Source organism: Accipiter gentilis, chromosome 2 (genome assembly GCF_929443795.1).
Source record: "Accipiter gentilis chromosome 2, bAccGen1.1, whole genome shotgun sequence".
NCBI lineage: Eukaryota > Metazoa > Chordata > Aves > Accipitriformes > Accipitridae > Astur > Astur gentilis.
Window position 1 is genome coordinate 17,246,054 of NC_064881.1, and position 17,097 is coordinate 17,263,150.

At 36.7% G+C, this 17,097-nt stretch overlaps 1 protein-coding gene across 3 annotated transcripts in view; it reads right to left on the reverse strand.

Annotated features, from left to right (window-relative positions):
* The window catches only part of ARFGEF1 (ADP ribosylation factor guanine nucleotide exchange factor 1), a 104,374-nt gene that overhangs the window by 17,128 nt on the left and 70,149 nt on the right, over positions 1 to 17,097 (reverse strand). For all 3 annotated transcript variants that reach the window (XR_007509580.1, XR_007509578.1, XM_049828516.1), the window contains 11 exons: positions 16,787 to 16,938; positions 13,063 to 13,191; positions 9,768 to 9,926; positions 9,302 to 9,452; positions 5,037 to 5,127; positions 3,861 to 3,901; positions 3,588 to 3,757; positions 2,805 to 2,956; positions 2,471 to 2,643; positions 1,294 to 1,454; positions 509 to 639 (listed from right to left, as the gene is read on the reverse strand). Coding sequence is in view for 1 of the 3 variants with exons in the window: in XM_049828516.1 (XP_049684473.1) it covers positions 509 to 639; positions 1,294 to 1,454; positions 2,471 to 2,643; positions 2,805 to 2,956; positions 3,588 to 3,757; positions 3,861 to 3,901; positions 5,037 to 5,127; positions 9,302 to 9,452; positions 9,768 to 9,926; positions 13,063 to 13,191; positions 16,787 to 16,938 (1,510 nt within the window). In the remaining 2 variants the exon portion in view is untranslated. The remainder of the gene's footprint in view (positions 1 to 508; positions 640 to 1,293; positions 1,455 to 2,470; positions 2,644 to 2,804; positions 2,957 to 3,587; positions 3,758 to 3,860; positions 3,902 to 5,036; positions 5,128 to 9,301; positions 9,453 to 9,767; positions 9,927 to 13,062; positions 13,192 to 16,786; positions 16,939 to 17,097) is intronic.

A 17,097-nucleotide genomic window follows, 5' to 3' on the forward strand; every position in this document is an offset into this window, starting at 1 on the left:
TACATTTTATTGTGTTCTATGCATAAGCTGCATCCATCGCATCTGACTAAGTTGAGCTGAGCTGTTTTAAATAGTTTATAGGTTCTATAATAAACAGAAAACACGATATTTTCATTTAATTAAGCTTTAGTTTATTTTCAAATGAACTATTTAATTAATTATCTTTGTGATTTCATGGCTATTCATCCTAAACAGGCACTATCTGAATTTCAACTTTAAGGAAGTGTAATACTTACCTATTTAACATAATGCAATCACAACCACGCAACTTCATTATTTATTATAATGGAAGATAAAAATTTCATACATAAAGAACACAGACTTAATTTCTACATTCCAGCATCTGTTTGAAAGGTGTTTTTAAAAAGTCTGGTATTCCCACAGTAATATCACCTAAATTACATATGTAAGGCATTTTACAACCATTATGTTTACTAAGAGAGTTGTTTCTATTTTAAAAGTGTAAAGTAAGCCTTTTAAAATTTGAATTACAAATACTGATTGTTACCTGGTTCTTACATCTAATTTGCATCTATTGATGATACAGGACAACTCAAACAGAATTGGGAACCATCCTCGCACCCACACTCTGTCTTCAGGAGCTACGTTCATATCATCACTTGTGTATTCCTTGAATGCCTTTAGAAGAAAACACAGGGTTATACAGAGTCATAACAGTTAGATTCTTCAAAATAAAACACAATTTGGACTGCAAATAATAATCTCTGCTGTACTAGTATTACACCCCGATACCTCAGGGGAGCTGGCAATCAAAATAATAATGCTGAGAAGATGAATTTTTTTCAAAGTAGTGCTTAGTATATTATGAAAAATAAACTAAAAAAATAAATGAGAAGATACATTCAAGCATCAGTTTTTGCTTGCAGTTCAGTCTGAGTCTGTCACTCTCTTTTTATAGAGATAGTACTGGAAGTCAGGATCTACCATAATATTTTGAGGATATCAAGCATTTTTGCATATGCCATTATCCATTCTTCACAAAGTAGAGAGCAGATCCTGAGATACGTTGATTTCTAGCAGCTCTCAGGAAAGCTAGCTACCAGCTGAACTGGGTGGATGGGGATAGGCAAGGGGGAATAAAAAAAAAAGAAATAAATTGCTGATACTTTCAAAGCCTGTGGCATTTTATACTCCTATTGCTTCTGAATAAAGTACATTTCTCATTAATCTCTGAAACCTGAAGGGAAGCCAGTTAGGTTAGCACAAGTGTTTTTTTCTTTATAAAAGCACTATTGATTAAAGCACTTATAATTTAGTTAATAGAGACTATACCTGAGGTCTATCAGATACATATTTTGCACAGTGGCGAATGAGGCGGATCGCTTCCATACTGGTATCTGGAAATGCTGCATTGCAGGCAAATTCAGACAAGCACTTTACTGCATCCTGGAATGAATCTATGGTTGCTGGGAAGTGTTTTTCAAACACTATTGCTGGGAGAAAAGTGTAAACAGAAGAAAAAAAAGTGTCATACTTTAACATCTATTAATTCTAATACGAACTGATTGTAACAGAAGTCATGAGAGACTAGTTCATTGATTGGTGCTGTCAAATGCTTAAGTAGTAATAAAAACTGAAAAGTGAATGCTCAACTAAAAAAAAAATAAAAAAAAAAAATCACCTAGAGGGCATTCTATTTTGACAGTAAATAAGTGCCTAAAATAAATCAAAGTAGCATCTAGTCTAAAGGAGGGAAATTTAACTGTTAAGCAAGAACAGAGCAATAGGCTTACTGCTTAACAGTAGTCTGTGTGATCAGAGCTTAAGAGGGCTACATAAAGCACAGAGTTGCATCTACAAAAGGACTTCCCTCAGGAATATGGTCCTGTTGCTTTGATTTAAAATAGTCACTTTTGAGGAAAAAAAAACCATTCTTCATCAATGCTGAAAAAGTTTTAGGAACTTACAGAGGTTGAGACAGAATAAAGAGATCCCCTATGGCCCTTAAAGCCTGAGATCTAGATGAGAATGGGAAGGAGGGGGGAAGAAAAAAAAAAAAATCACAGTGCCACCTAGCTTAGCACTTTCTTCTAAGCAGGGCCATAGACAAGCACAATTCAGAAACAAGGAAAAAGATAAGCAAACAACATAATAGTAAAATGACTACACAATTTTTTTTCTGAGGGAAAAAAATTATAAAATTCTTCACTTAAATGAAAATGTACACATGAAGTAAAATTATCTAAGGCTCAACTTGTTTTTACTACAGAATGCTACAAACTGATAATTTTTTTTTTTTTAAAGCATAAAGGAAGAGAGGTAACTATAATCTTACTGAATTATTTTCGTAAGTACTTTTCCCAGAGGATTGGTTTAAAAGTGTAAAACATTGTTTCTAAAGCATGAAGGGGCTTTACTATACAGGTCGTAGAGCCAACAGTTAAACAAAGCTTCTCAGCCTCTGGAGTCACATACAGTTTCATGATGTCTGAATATCGTCAATACTCACTGACAATGTGTCCTGTAGTCTGGAATGCAAGTTCCACTATACTTTCATCCTGATCTGAGGCTGCCAGATGAAATACTGAAAAAATGTTTTTCCAGCCAGAACGAATGTTAGCAGCCTGGGAATTTACCATCTGTGCAATACACCGTACAACCATGTCTCGAATAGTAGGAGACCTAAATTAAAATAATAAACTATAATTGTTTCAACTGTATTACATAATCAATTAGAATAGTATCATTCTCCAGCAACTGATTTAACAAAAGTAATCTGAAACACTAATTGCAAAAGTTGGTGCTTATGATCCCAGGCGACTCAGTTAATTGTACGTTATTACCTGTTTCTCTTCATGATATGTTCAAATGGTCTTAGGAAGTCCTTCTGGAATCGGAAATTAGCGAGTTCTCCCTTTTCTAAGAACTTCATTGATAATTGTCTTAATGAGTCTACTGCAAAAATAGCCACATCTTCATTGGGATTGCAGCCAACCTGATAACAGAATAGAAATGCATAGTAAGCTTGCATCAGAATTCTTACGGATTCAGCCCAAGCTGCCTTTACATTTGATAACGGAGCCCTAAGCAGTACTGGAAAATTAACAAAATTAAACAGGACCCAGTTTCATAAACCTTACTGTTAATGCAATTCAAGAATGCCTAACCAAATCCAGCTATTGTCTACATTATATATCCTAGCATTTAAAACTTTCTAAAAATAAGCAAGCTGTCTAGAAAGACTTCAACAAGCTGTATTAAAAATGCATGTCAAACATTCACCTGATAAATAGTCAATTTAGACTTAAACAGCAAACAACCTCTTATCCTAAGCTTCATAAAACCTCCCCACCAAAATTAGAAAACATAACTAAAGGCAGCCAGTTCTAGAATCAGATCATGATAAATAACTTAATGTGTACTCCTGCTTTTACATTTATTATATCGTGTACCTCTGTGTTCTCGCAGCCACTTCCAGCTTTACAATTTTTGTTGTGTTTTAAGCTACTTATACAGAGGGACAGAAAAACCAGTATAATTCAGATGAGCACATGCTTTTCCAATAAATCTGTTGTATCAATTGTATCAATGCAAGGAGTATGCAGTATAATCATTAACAGGCATACCTTATTAAAGTGATCTCCAATAACTTCCCAGATTCTAGACCACTGTAGCCTTATCCGGCCCATGTTGTAGTAAGAAATCTCTACTATCTTCTGCAAACTAAACATTCGAGGGTGGGTAGCAGACAGCAGTTCATCCATAGATACAGCACAAAGCCAGCGAACGAAATCCACTGTTAAATGACCACAAATTTTAATGCAATATTTTTCCAAGGTTTAAGACAAAGCTGCTTTATGGGTTGGGGGGTGGGTGGGGAGGGTGGAGATAAAACCTACCAATAGCATTTCCATCCAACCTTGTAGATCCTGTAAATATTCTGTAAAGTGCAGTTTAAGACATTGTTACAATTTCTTAAAAAAGCACCTATTAAACATGCATTCAAGTTTTTTTAAATATACACAGAATTAGCAATTGTGGAAAAATACTGAGCTTTGAAAATAAAATCAGAAATATTTCAATTATTTCTAATATTTAATATATGCATGGAGACTGGGAGGTGAGCATCACTGCTAATCCTATCCTCTCATTGACAGTGACTGATGAATAATGTCAGTAGTTTAGAAACTATTCAGCCCTGCTCCAAATACAAAGTCAAACTTCTCCAGAGTACACAATTCCTATTTGCCATGACAAATAGATACTTGAAAACTTCCCATTATGAAGCGGGGAGAAATACTGCAAACATAAAGAGCTATTATCCATTTGACATTAAGACTCCAGTTTGCTTGATGTGATTTTACTGCAAGGCAACTTTTATTCAACTGACATCGATCTTGCTGTCTATACTCAATCACAGGAATGCTTGTAAGCCTTCAGAATGATACCCCTTTGTGATTGTCAATTTTGACAACCATTAAGAAAATGACATTTTCTGATTTCTTATATGCTGAGAGAGCAAGATCCATTAACACTCCAGTCTGATCAGTACTTTACAATATAAACAGGGAATGTTTATGAAATGTATTATGCCTGATGAAATCCAGTTATGATAAATATGATTCATAGAAAGGAAGACTGGAATAATAATTTTGGTAATTTCAGACAATATCTACATAATCTAGAGGAAAGCAGGGAGTCAGTAATTATATTTAGGAGAAAAAGGGTCTGTCAGTAATGCTCCCTGTACTAAGGCAAAATGAGATTTGCTATGTGTTACTATTTGCTATATGTCACCAGACAGTACAGCAGTCTTCATTCTGCAACTCTCCTGCAATAATTTTATATCAGTAAAAAGGCTTCTTGTTTAATCTTTGTTCTGTTCCTTCTTGCAAAATTACTTCTGCTCCATAAAAAAGGAAAAAAACCCACAAAACCAAAAAGCACTTTAATATGGTAATATTTATGTCATTTTTTCCAAATAGGGATAAAGTAATAATGTCCGATTATTAGCACAGGGTATTCAAATATTGCTTAAAAACCTTGAAGTGGCAACAGCAAATTTAATACAATACCTGTCTACAGCAACGACAACACTTTGGGAGCTAGTTTCACCAATGGATTCCTGAATACTTGCTATCTGCTTCCAGTCCACGTTTCCACCAACTAGTGAATAAAATTTGAAAAATGGGTAAGAGATAACACAGAAAGGGCTAGGAATAAAGAAGAAGAGAATTTGTGCCACTACTAGTACAATTAAATGCATTTTTAATTCACAAAAAAGAGAAGTTATTAATTTCCCTTGCATGAGCTGGTGTAGTGGTTTAACCTCAGCCAGCAACTAAACACCACGCAGCCGCTCACTCACTTCCCGTCCCCTGCCCCAGGGGATAGGGGAGAGAATCAGAAAAAAAAAAAAGTAAAACTCATGGGTTGAGATAAGAACAGTTTAATAGAGCAGAAAGGAAGAAAATAATAATAACAATAATAATAATAAAATGACAATAAAAATAATAAAAGGATTGGAATATACAAAGCAAATGATGCACAATGCAATTGCTCACAACTTGCTGACCAACGCCCAGTTAGTTCCCAAGCAGCGATCCCTCCCAGGCCAACTCCCCCCAGTTTATATACTGGACATGACGTCCCATGGTATGGAATACCCTTTTGGCCAGTTTGGGTCAGCTGCCCTGGCTGTGTCCCCTCCCAACTTCTTGTGCCCCTCCAGCCTTCTTCCTGGGTGGGCGTCAGAAGCTGAAAAAATCCTTGACTCAGTCTAAACACTGCTTAGCAACAACTGAAAACATCAGTGTGTTATCAACATTCTTCTCATACTAAACCCAAAACATAACACTGTATCAGCTACTAGGAAGAAAATTAACTCTATCCCAGCTGAAACCAGGACAGCTGGGCATCTCAGTGAACAGTTGCATGTTGGTTTAAATCCTAATTCTCTAGATTCTCTATCCATGTATAAACTATTAGTCCCAGAAAATCTTCCACATTTGTAGCAATTGTGTGAATAGATGTAAGTGAAAAAAATTCAAAAGCACAAGAACAACCTTTTTCTCTCCATCTTTCAATGGATCTTTGGTAGTTCTGCCACTGAAAATACACAACATATGATAGAGAATACTGCACAGAGGAGAACTTCTCATACTTTATTAGCAGCAAGTAAGTAAATCTATCCTGATAGATTTTCTTTTTAATCATTCACAGAGAAGAGCTCCCACCAAAACTCCATCTTAAAGCTACATCTCAAGTACAGCAAAATTATCACCTTACAGTAGTGAAAAAAATCTGTAATTAAAAATAGCAATATTATTTTGGAGGCTAGTAACTGTAATGCACACCTGCGAAAGATCATGTTAAGAAAATGCTAACTTCACAACAAGCAAATTTCTGAAATTCCTGGCAATCCCTAAGCCCCCCTCCACCCCCCATCAAAAAAAGAGCAGGAATCTTGCAACCATTCTGGGTAATTCCACCTACCCTGTATTTAGGTTTTTTTCTTAGACAGTCTGTCAGAAAGATAGGGGAGAACAGAAGACTGAAAAGAAGTCCAGCAGTTCTGTTCTCAGAGCTTTGCAGAGATGAAAAGTTCTCATGTTTCAGACTGACTCCCAAAAGTCTGCCTCTAAGCCTTGCTGTGCTTCACACTTGGAGGTGGCTGGAGATGACTGGCTGTCAAAGCCAGATAAACTGACCCATCTGAAGTATTTTTCTAGGGCATTTATGGAGTAACCTTTCTGTGCATACATATGTAATCTTATACTAGTATTTCAGCAACTTATAATACGGTTGGGTTTGACCAAGACTTCTCTTCTAAGCACATAAGCTACAAGTATCAATTAGCTTTAATCCTGGTAATGCATCAGCTAAGAAACTTATCAAACAAGCAGCTGTGTGAAGTGAGTTTGAAGGGCTATTTCCAAGAAGTCAGGTAACCCTTACCAACTCTGCCAGTTTACATGAGAATTCCTTATTATTGTAGGATTTATAATCAATGCTTGAAAACCTGAACAGATAGCAGATTTATATTCCAACAGTTATGACCTTTACAATTAAACAGTCACCTATATAATTCAGCTTTATGTAAAACTGATTCCTCAGATTCCCATTGTCCAAAGAGGATTTCTGGTTACCTAAGTAGTACACTTTGGCTAGGACCTACTCACAGCACCAAGTTTTGTCTTTCAACTTTGTGAATAGAAACTAGAGCAGAAGCAAGCTGACTTCACAGTTACAACTCCAAGACAGACAACATTCCTATCAAAGAAGCAAAGGAATAGATGCTTATTTGTTTACTTTTACAACCCACATGCTTGTGATGCCTTGAATTTTCAAGTAAAACAAAAAAAGAGCTACAGCAGGAAGATAATGCAAGAGCGATGAAGACATTCAAATGTAGATGCCTGAAGAGTGCACACCTGAATCCTTGTTCAGGCAGCAAAGGAGCAAAGGTGTTTTGGGGGTTGATTTTGTTTTGTTTTTTTAAAAAACACACAATTCTAACTTCAGCAGGAAGAGTGAATGCTGCTCCTTTTGAGTGAAGAGTGAATGCACGTCTGATACTGCAAGCAGGTTTTAAAGATGAAGCTTCTGTATAACCAGCCTGCAACTTCACTTACTCTAATTAGACAATTATTTTCCTATAAAATATGTGCCTGTATATATGGACATATGCACTATGGGTTTTTCAAAGGAATTTAGGTTTATAGGAAGGTTGCCTGAAAGCCATAGTTCCAAAGGATACTTCAGAGTGATTATAGAAAGCAACACTGGACTTGTGGAGAAGAGTGAAAAAATTCAAACAGTTGAGAAAATGACTATGTTCTAACAGCCCCTGAGTGCATGAAAACCAAATTCCTTTGAGTTAGGCATTTTCCTGTAAGACTGAAGTGATATTATTAAAAAGAAAATAAGAAAAAAGAAAGATAACCATTAAGTTTCCATATGTGCATTGTAACAATTATTCCAGAAATTCAATTCAGAGAGAAACATTTTATGGATTTGGGTACAGACTATTTTCCTTAGAAATGTAGTTGACAAGAGAGGAAAGAAGTCTATGAGCTGGATCTACACCAATGACTAGCAAGTATGATTTAGAGACACCTGACTACAGTTTACATTCTTCAGCTATTAGGACTTAAAATTTTTAAAGGCCAGTCATTTCAGCATAGAGAAACTGCCAGCATTTGGAAATAGCAAAGTTGGATAGGTCATCGGGGAACACTAAACTGGAGGATGCATATTAGAAAGGCAGGAAGAAGCTCAGTATATGACATGTTGGCAGACACATTAATTTCCAGGCATAAGATTTCCCTTCAGCAGCTCTTGGCAAGGTGAGGGGAGTACATAGAGGCAGGCCAAAGGAGAGCAGAATGGAAAGAAAAGGACTCACTGCAGAATAAGAAAAACTGTCTGAGGAGAACACAAAGTCTGATGATTAGGACTAGTTGAGGGCTAAGATCAGGGCAACTAGTGAAATAATCATTACTCCTAGAAAAAGTTACAGGAAAAACTGAGGGAACACAAAGCTTTGCTCGGCTGTGGGTGAAGTTGTTCAAAAGGCAGGAGATACTGAGCATCATACTAAAATTGAGACTTTCTAACAGTCAAATGGAGTTATACATACTTTCTTGATGGTTCCATAGTTTCCTAATGCCCTACATCTGTATGTCTTTAACTGTGTTCCCATTAAATAAATGAATAAATAAATAAAATGAAATCAACATTTTTAAGATAATTTAAGGTAAGACAGGTATACTTTTCTAGGAGGATAGGAAACAACATCTCATTAACGGAGTAAATTTTGGCTCTCAGGCCAACCTAAAAAAAAGCACTTATTGAGTACCAAAGTAACGAGAAGAGGAGGAAACAGAATTTCAGAATTTAAGCTAAACTAATTTCGGATTGAATTGGATTGAATACTGCGTTTTTCTTGCAAAGTTTCATAACACAATGCTTAACCTACACATACTAGCTTGCCTGTTTGGTAAAATACTTTGTGCACTAACATTGCAGTGTTATTAAATCTGGTCATACTATCAGCAATCCATTCTTACTTGGTCAGCTATATTTTAATAAAAATCAATAATGTATCATTTTCTTACATCTCCCACTCTCCCATTCTAGCAATAATACTTAACAGAGTAAAACAAATATTCCAGAAACAGGAATAGGTCTATTCAAAGCCTACGACAATTTTACAAGGACTACTTCACGGTCTCATCTCTGAACCTCACCGTCAATAATAACGAAAACAAAGGACAAACTTTAGTATCTGTCTGAACAATGCCAGTTAAATTAAATACTTCATATCTGCATTACTTACCCAGTCCCAGCCCCACAAATTCATCAGGTGCCTGATCTTTTGTTCCAGTAAAAGAACCTTCCCTGCCACGTACTGTCCCTGAGATGTAGCGAGGTTTTACTCCAGTTCCTATTAACTGTGCCAGTTCAAGTTGACTGATGCATTTCAGAATCTATTCCAGAGAATAAAGAAGTTGTTACAAAAAGCAGTTTGAAATACTAAAAAATAAATAAATAAAAATCTTTAGGCAGATCTTTAGAAAAAAAGAATTCTAAACACTCAAGGTCAGGCAAGTATTTCTGTTCTTGTGTCTAAAATGAATATTAATTTAAATACTATCAGATTAGTCTCTCACAATTTTATGTACAGAAGCACGTACTTGGGACATATCTAAAAAACACTGTATTTATGTACAAACAAGTACACTACTGTGGTCAAAATCAGTACATGTGCTTTCTTACAGTTTAAGTACAAATGACTCTTGTACCTCATGCCAGGAATTTCCTAAATAGTTTCCATCTGTATGAGCCACTGTGATGAGAGTTTTAATTGTGTCAATATTCTTCTGCTTCATTTCAGTAATACCAGAACTCACTGTAAGTAACGTAAATCTTGCTAACGCTTGGACATAGGCATCTCTTTCCAGCTACAAATGGGAGGAAAAAAAAAGGAAAAATTGTCTTGTAAGTATTCTCTCAGTTTCTTGTTCTTAGTACAATCTGTGTGATTTCAGTAACTATATTGTTTACCTTTCTTTCCCTACAACTAAATTTCCAAAGCATTCTACATAGTGAAAACATCTCATGTTCTTCTGGAGTAAGCTGTGGGATAAAATCACGCTCCCTCTATTCAGGAACAAGAAGTGTATGTCAGACAGCATAGAACACAGAGGTGGTTGTTAGGTTTCTCGGTTTGGTCTTTTGGGGCGGCTTTTTTGGGAAACAGGATGCTGCTTCAGAAGAAATGTGGCTTCTTAGCTAAGCTTTTAATATTCTTTTACTATACTTGGACCTACTCTGAAAATGCTGCCTTAGCAGACTCTCTCAAGTTGTAGGATTTTTTTGGCAACAGAATCTAAATAATATATCTAAAAGGCATGTTTTGCCAATTCCACAAAACTGCTCAAAATACTTGATTTAATCTACACCATTTGGAGCACCTCAAACAGCAAGTGACCTATAATTTAGGCAGATGAAAACAATCTCACAAAAAAGAACATTCCACATGTAAGTACCCAATTTTATGTATAGGGTATCTATAAACACCAAAGGAAATTCATCAGATCTCATATGAACTGATTACAATGGTAAAAAGGGGATTACAGCTGAGCTCAGAAGTGCATTTTACTGTCCTGTTATGTATGATCCAAGGCCGTAAAGTGAAATGCTTGTACAGAGAAACAAATGACAGCTATGAAATATTTTAACTGTTTGGATGTTTAAGACTATTTTGAAATAAAAAAAAATAAATCACTGAGCACATAATAAAACCACATATAAAATATTTCCAAAAAAATCCCAGGAAGAATGTGTGTTTCATAGAGAAAACACGAGTGCCACAACAGTGGCAATGATAGAAGGGATGGATTCTCACAGAGCCACATAGCATGGCTGCCGTGTTCAAACCCAACTACTACTACAGGGTGCACTGGCAAAGGCACAGCAAATGATGTATAAACACAGAAAAATGGCAGTTTCATGGAAAGAGTACTAAGCAAAGAAGCTGTAGAGTCTACAAACTGTGTATCTTCTGTAAAATGAAAATGTTTTCAGTCCTACATTCCTTCTGTGTTCCATACAGATATTCCCCCTCTGCCCCTTTTTTTAAGCCATCAAAGTAGGAGAAAAACAACTAAATGCGTCCAGCAACCAGAAGGTAAAAATGGATGATACAAGCAAATTAAGTACATCCTTTTGATACATATCTTGTCCCAGATGCTTAAAGACAAAAGCCAGGCTGTGTGACAGTCTAAGATTAAAAGCATAAATAATTAAAACCAGAATCTTTAATTGAGGTTTTAGAAGTGAACATGCACAGCTTAAAATATATTGTGTACTTTGGGAATTTTCTTAAAACTAAAAGCCTCCAGTTCCCTCAATTACCTCTCAAGGTGTGTAAACTAATGTTAACTGTTCTTAGACACCAATCTTAACTTGTGTATGTTTATTCAGTGAAATAGAAAAGTTGCCAGCACCAGTTAAGCACAAGAGGAGAAAACTGCTTCCAACAGAAAAGACCTATACAGATTTTCCAGTCTCCTTCAAATCACCAGAACTATCTGGCATCTGAAGTCAGACAACACTGCTGTCTAATCAGGAACTTGTGCAATGGAATCATCCTGTAATGTACCGAAATCATCAACAAACCAGTATTGTTTTTAATGATATCAACAAAACAGAATTCCCATAGGAAACCAAGAAGGAATATCATTTATATTGAAAATACAAAAACCAAGTTTTTAAATTTCAGCAAATGAGAAGTTTTGGTTTTGAAACACCTCCAGTTCAATCAAGTTTGTCCTAAGGCAATGGAAGGGTACGACTGATTCTGGTACAACCTTGGAGCATGGGGATCTTAGTGTAAACGTGTCCTTGCCCTCCCCACTCAAGGCAGAACATTGCAAGATTGGGAGCTGACCTCTGCAGCTGCTGAAACTGGTATTTGTACCAGTTTCACTTTCACAGATTAGAAACAAAAATAACAGGAATGTAAATTTCATTGAACAGCTGCAGGCTCCAGGGAACGCTTTGTTAATAAAATTTTTAAGTTTGTTCAGTTCAGGGTGGGGGTGGGAGGGAAAATGAAGTGAAAAGACAGAGGAGGGAAACCTTACATGATCTCAAACGGGCTTTTTTAAGCAGCTGTATCAGAGGTCCCATTGTGCCTTTCCACATTAGTGAAAAAAAGTTATCTAATTTGTTAAATACAAGTGCAAGGGGAGAGGGAAGCAAAGCATTTGCTATTGTATCATAGTTCAACAGTTTTTACTTAAAGTTAGTCTTACAAGGTTGTTGGTTTAGTTGGTTGGTTTTTTTTAAAATGTTTTCAATGTACACATGAAATAATGCAATGTCAAACATAGGAATTTTGCTTGCCCCTCTCTTCAGCTACCCCTACAATGGACTTACGGCAGACCAGTACTCCATTTATTAACTAAGAGTCTACAATAACATAATAGTATATTCACTACTGATTATTTTAAAATGGAGATGAAGCAAAAAAACCCACCCAAATTTAATCAGAATTAAGCTCTGGAGCCAGAGAGTCTGGAATTCTTGGCATTGTGCTTGATGCAAGATACATTCATGCATTACATCAGGAATGACATTTCCAGTGCCATAACTGTTAAAATGGCATCCAATTATAGAAGTCTCAGATTAGTATAATCTCTCTGAAGTTGGGAACAACATTTCAAACACAGTTCACAGAGATACTATTTTACTTATGAAACAGTATTAAAAGACTCATTTTATGAAACCTCAGAACAAAGCTAAACAGTTTTGGAACAAAACTAGAAAGTACTTTGACATAAAAGCAGTCAACTTGTGGGGAAACAAAAATTCAGCACACAGGCATGGCAGCAGTTAGTACAAAACACCAGGAAAAATAAAGGTCACTTTATTTAAAACACCTCCAATGAAGTATCAGATGAAGTAGTAATTGCAGAAGCAGGCAGCCCCTAGGTATGGCAGTGCATAGCTTCAGCAACAAGGACTCTTAGATCCCCACTAACATTTGCTGGAACATAAATCAAAGTATTGTCTCAATCTTAAATTTTTTACCTGAATGTTGAAAATGCAAGCAATCCTGATTGCACATCGTATACCCTCCAAACAAAGAGAGGCAACTTCTGTGTCATCACAGTCCTGTAGACCCACACTGAATGCAGCTAGAAAAGGTGTCCATGCCAACTGGAATGTATGCAAAATAAAAGTTACATTAGCAACTGTTAGTACTTGAAGGGAGTGTAATAGTTTCAACGTCTTGCTAAAGTGTAAATTCCGTCCTTAACTCACATTATTAACCTTGAAGGTGCCTTTTGCCAAAAGAAATGGAATAGAATAAACATGAGACATTGAATAGGACAGAAGTATGTTTAGAAGGGACATGAGACATAGAATAGGATAGAAATAATGCAGATTGATGCTCCCCTCTGAAGCACTCTCCCTTTACCTCAGCAACCAACACACACAACCATCTTCAGATAACTGGAAAAAAACCAAACCCCAAAGCTATGTCAGTTAGATGTCTATAGGAATTTTGGTATTGCTGTGGTGACCTTTATCTTTGCACAGTGAGAAATAGAGTCAATCCTTATTGCAAGAACCAATAGATTCTTTTATGATGAAAAGTATGTACTTAAATAAGACAAGTTTGTCCTGATAACACCAGAAGGAAAAAAAAAAGAGGTAGGGTAAAATAGGGCAGCAAACTTTATTAGACAACAACAACAGGAGACGGGACATGACTCTTTCCTTGATTTCTCTGCTGTTAATTTTGTTGCCCTCGGCCTTCCACCTTTTTGCATCTAAGCCACTGTTGACGTTTCCCATTTCTCTTGCCTTAAGTGGGACTGAGAGTGTAATACACTCAACTAAAAGTTATTGCAGGAGAGTACATGTGGTCCCATCCTCATAGTCACGGCTCCCTTTCCCACAAGCAGAAAAACCAGTCAGAAGATGCAGAGGATCCTGCTGTAACTACACATGGTTATAGAGAGAAAACCCCAGGGGATCCAGAATAATTTTAGAAATAATTTTACCTGAAGTCTCCCCAGATGAAATACAGAGTCAATGGGCACAGGAAGGAGCAACAGATATCACACTTAATTTCAGAATAAAATGATGCACCACAGAGCTTTGGTTTCATTTAAGCCAGCAATTCCAAAAGCACTACCTCAGAAAAGCATTTAACACTTGCACACACCAAACCGCAACTCTGGGACAATATTAAAAGCACCACACAAATTCCTAGATCCAGGACTTAATCCCCTATTACATGACCTTTAAAGGTCCCTTCCAACCCAAACTATTCTACGGCTCTGTGTTCCAGAATTGCATGTTTCTTCCCCTCCCCTTTCTAATTTTTCATTCCTATTGAAACCAAAACTAATCTTAAAAATTGCAAAACTTTCTTAATACTTTCTTAAGAACTATCTAGAGATCTTTATAGTATGCTTTATAACTAGATGCATGCTGTTATTTATAATAGACTATTTTGTCATTAAAGGTGAAAATTAGGCCTCTAAAATAGACAATCAATTGGGGCTGCTTAGGTGGATGCATAAAGTAAATTTTTTTTCTGTTTTAATCATTTAGCAAATCTGTCTGTAAATACAGTTATAATGATAAATTTTATGCTGGCATCAATGGGTGAAAGAGATACCCAGAAATTTATATAAAGTTTTGCTGAAATAAAAATTAAAAATTCTAAATGAAAAAATGTGAAATTTAATATTTAACTTCCACAGTTCTCACTTTTTTGAGAAGACAGCTCTCTGTTCAATATATTACATTGTCCTCAGTACTTTAATTAGTTTATGAACATCCTCAAGTAAAAACACTTCTAATTCTTAGCACATTCACAAAAGACATTTAGGGTGTTAATCTACCCTGATGCTTCATAGTTTCATCCTTTGACAATGGATTTTGCAGTTGTACTTTTCAAATACTAAAGGTTACGAATGTTATAGAGTAATAGGGCTGGTATCTTAAGGAAAAATAAGCCTATGAATTTTACAGATGTCTGCATGCAAGTTATTTCATTTCAGCCTTAAAGAAGTCAAGAGAGAGAAATTATGTCCAGTACACCTCTCTCAGGTGACACCTTGACAACAGCTCTTAAACAAGGGCTTCATTTAGCATTATTCTGTACAAACAGAGTACTATCCTACTTTTACTAATATGGTGATAAAAGAACTCAGAAGTTTCATGGACAGCAATCTTACAGCTAGATCCTCAGAGTGCCCAGGTGGCCAAGAAGGCCAACAGCATCATGGCCTGCATCAGAAATAGTGTGGCCAGCAAGAGCAGGGAGGTGATTGTTGCCCTGTACTGGGCACTGGTGAGGCCACACCTCGAGTCCTGTGTTCGGTTTTGGGTCCTTCACTACAGGAAAGACATGGAGGTGCTGGAGCGTGTCCAGAGAAGGGCAACCAAGCTGGTGAGGGGCCTGGAGCACAAGTCTTATGAGGAGCGGCTGAAGGAACTGGGGTTGTTTAGCCTGGAGAAAAGGAGGCTGAGGGGAGACCTTATCGCTCTGAACAACTACCAGAAAGGGGGTTGTAGTGAGGTGGGTGCTGGTCTCTTCTATCAAGTATCAAGTGATAGGATGAGAGGAAATGGCCTCAAGTTGTGCCAGGGGAGGTTTAGATTGGATCTTAGGAAAAAATTCTTCACCAAAATGTTTGTCAAGCAGTGGAACAGGCTGCCCAGGGAAGTGGTAGAGTCACCATCCCTGGAGGTATTCAAAAGACGTGTAGATGTGGCACTTGGGGACATGGTTTAGTGGTGAACTTGGCAGTGTTAAGTTAACGGCTGGACTAGATGATCCTAAGGGGTTTTTCCAACCTAAATGATTCTATGATTCGTGAGCCTGGGCCCGGAGCTCAACCGGACGTTGCAGCACATCACTCCAGGGAACCATTTGTTTATTGTAATGGTAGTGGTCTGAGACCTTACCTCCCTGGAGCAGTTCACAAAGGAGTCATATGAGTACCACTACTTGCACAAAGGCAGCAGATGAGAGCGCATGGTAAGGGTGCAACAATTTATTTCAGTAGCAGTTAGGTGTAATGAGTTAGTTATGCCAAAGACCATATCCAATAGCATACTGTGGCAAAATACTCTACTGAACAGACTTTCTATCTACGAATCTGACTCACTGGTGTGGAAAAAGTATTTGGGATGCAGACAGCTTTGCACCTACGCAATAGCAAAAACAGGTGTTTAGAATAATGGTTTAATAATACAGGGTCCAGCTACCTCCTCCAAAACTAGATGACAGTCCTAGCCTTTCTGAAATATTAATTTGCAAGACACAATATTAGACGGAAGTTTGTTATGATAATTGCTCCCCCAAAATGCAAGGAAGTAATCACCCTTAGAAGGAGTAGGAGGGACTCAAACAATGAACTGGGATTAAACATTTCTCATTTTCATAATTCTGCTGTTTTGACTAAACCTCTACAACTGAAATAAAAATCCTATCATTTCAAGTTTTTAACTATTCCCTGTACTTTTGTCCCCTCGACATACTCCTTATAACTCCTCCATTATATCAAGATGCTGCTGCTATCAGCATAGAAACTTCTTAAATCCCAGGGTAAACAAAACTGGAGCAGAAGGCTCAAAATCCCTTCTTTCCTGTAGCAAGTTAAATAACTTACAAAATGATCAAAACATAGCAGACACAAATCTTTAGTATTTTCAACAAATCCTGTCAGTCATTATTTTGTATTAAGGAACTCTGTGATATTCTAGGTAAACATTTAAACATGTATCTCACCTTAAACATAGGTCTCACATGCTCCAGGTGTGTTGCACTAGTAAAAGGTGCCTGAACGTGGCTCACTGCCTCCATAAGAGCTTTAGCTGTTTTAGCCATTTGTTCCATTTCCAAATTATATAGGAGTCTTCTCTGCTTTTCACTAGCAACACCTGTAAACACATTTTTTTTCTCTCATTTGTGCATCTTTAGCAGTGGTGTCTTCAGGAATATAATAATTTTAAATTTTTCATTCAGTGCCACACTCAGATGCATTTTTTATATTACTTTCTGAAATTACCAAACCAGCAGTATATTTCTTTTACAATACA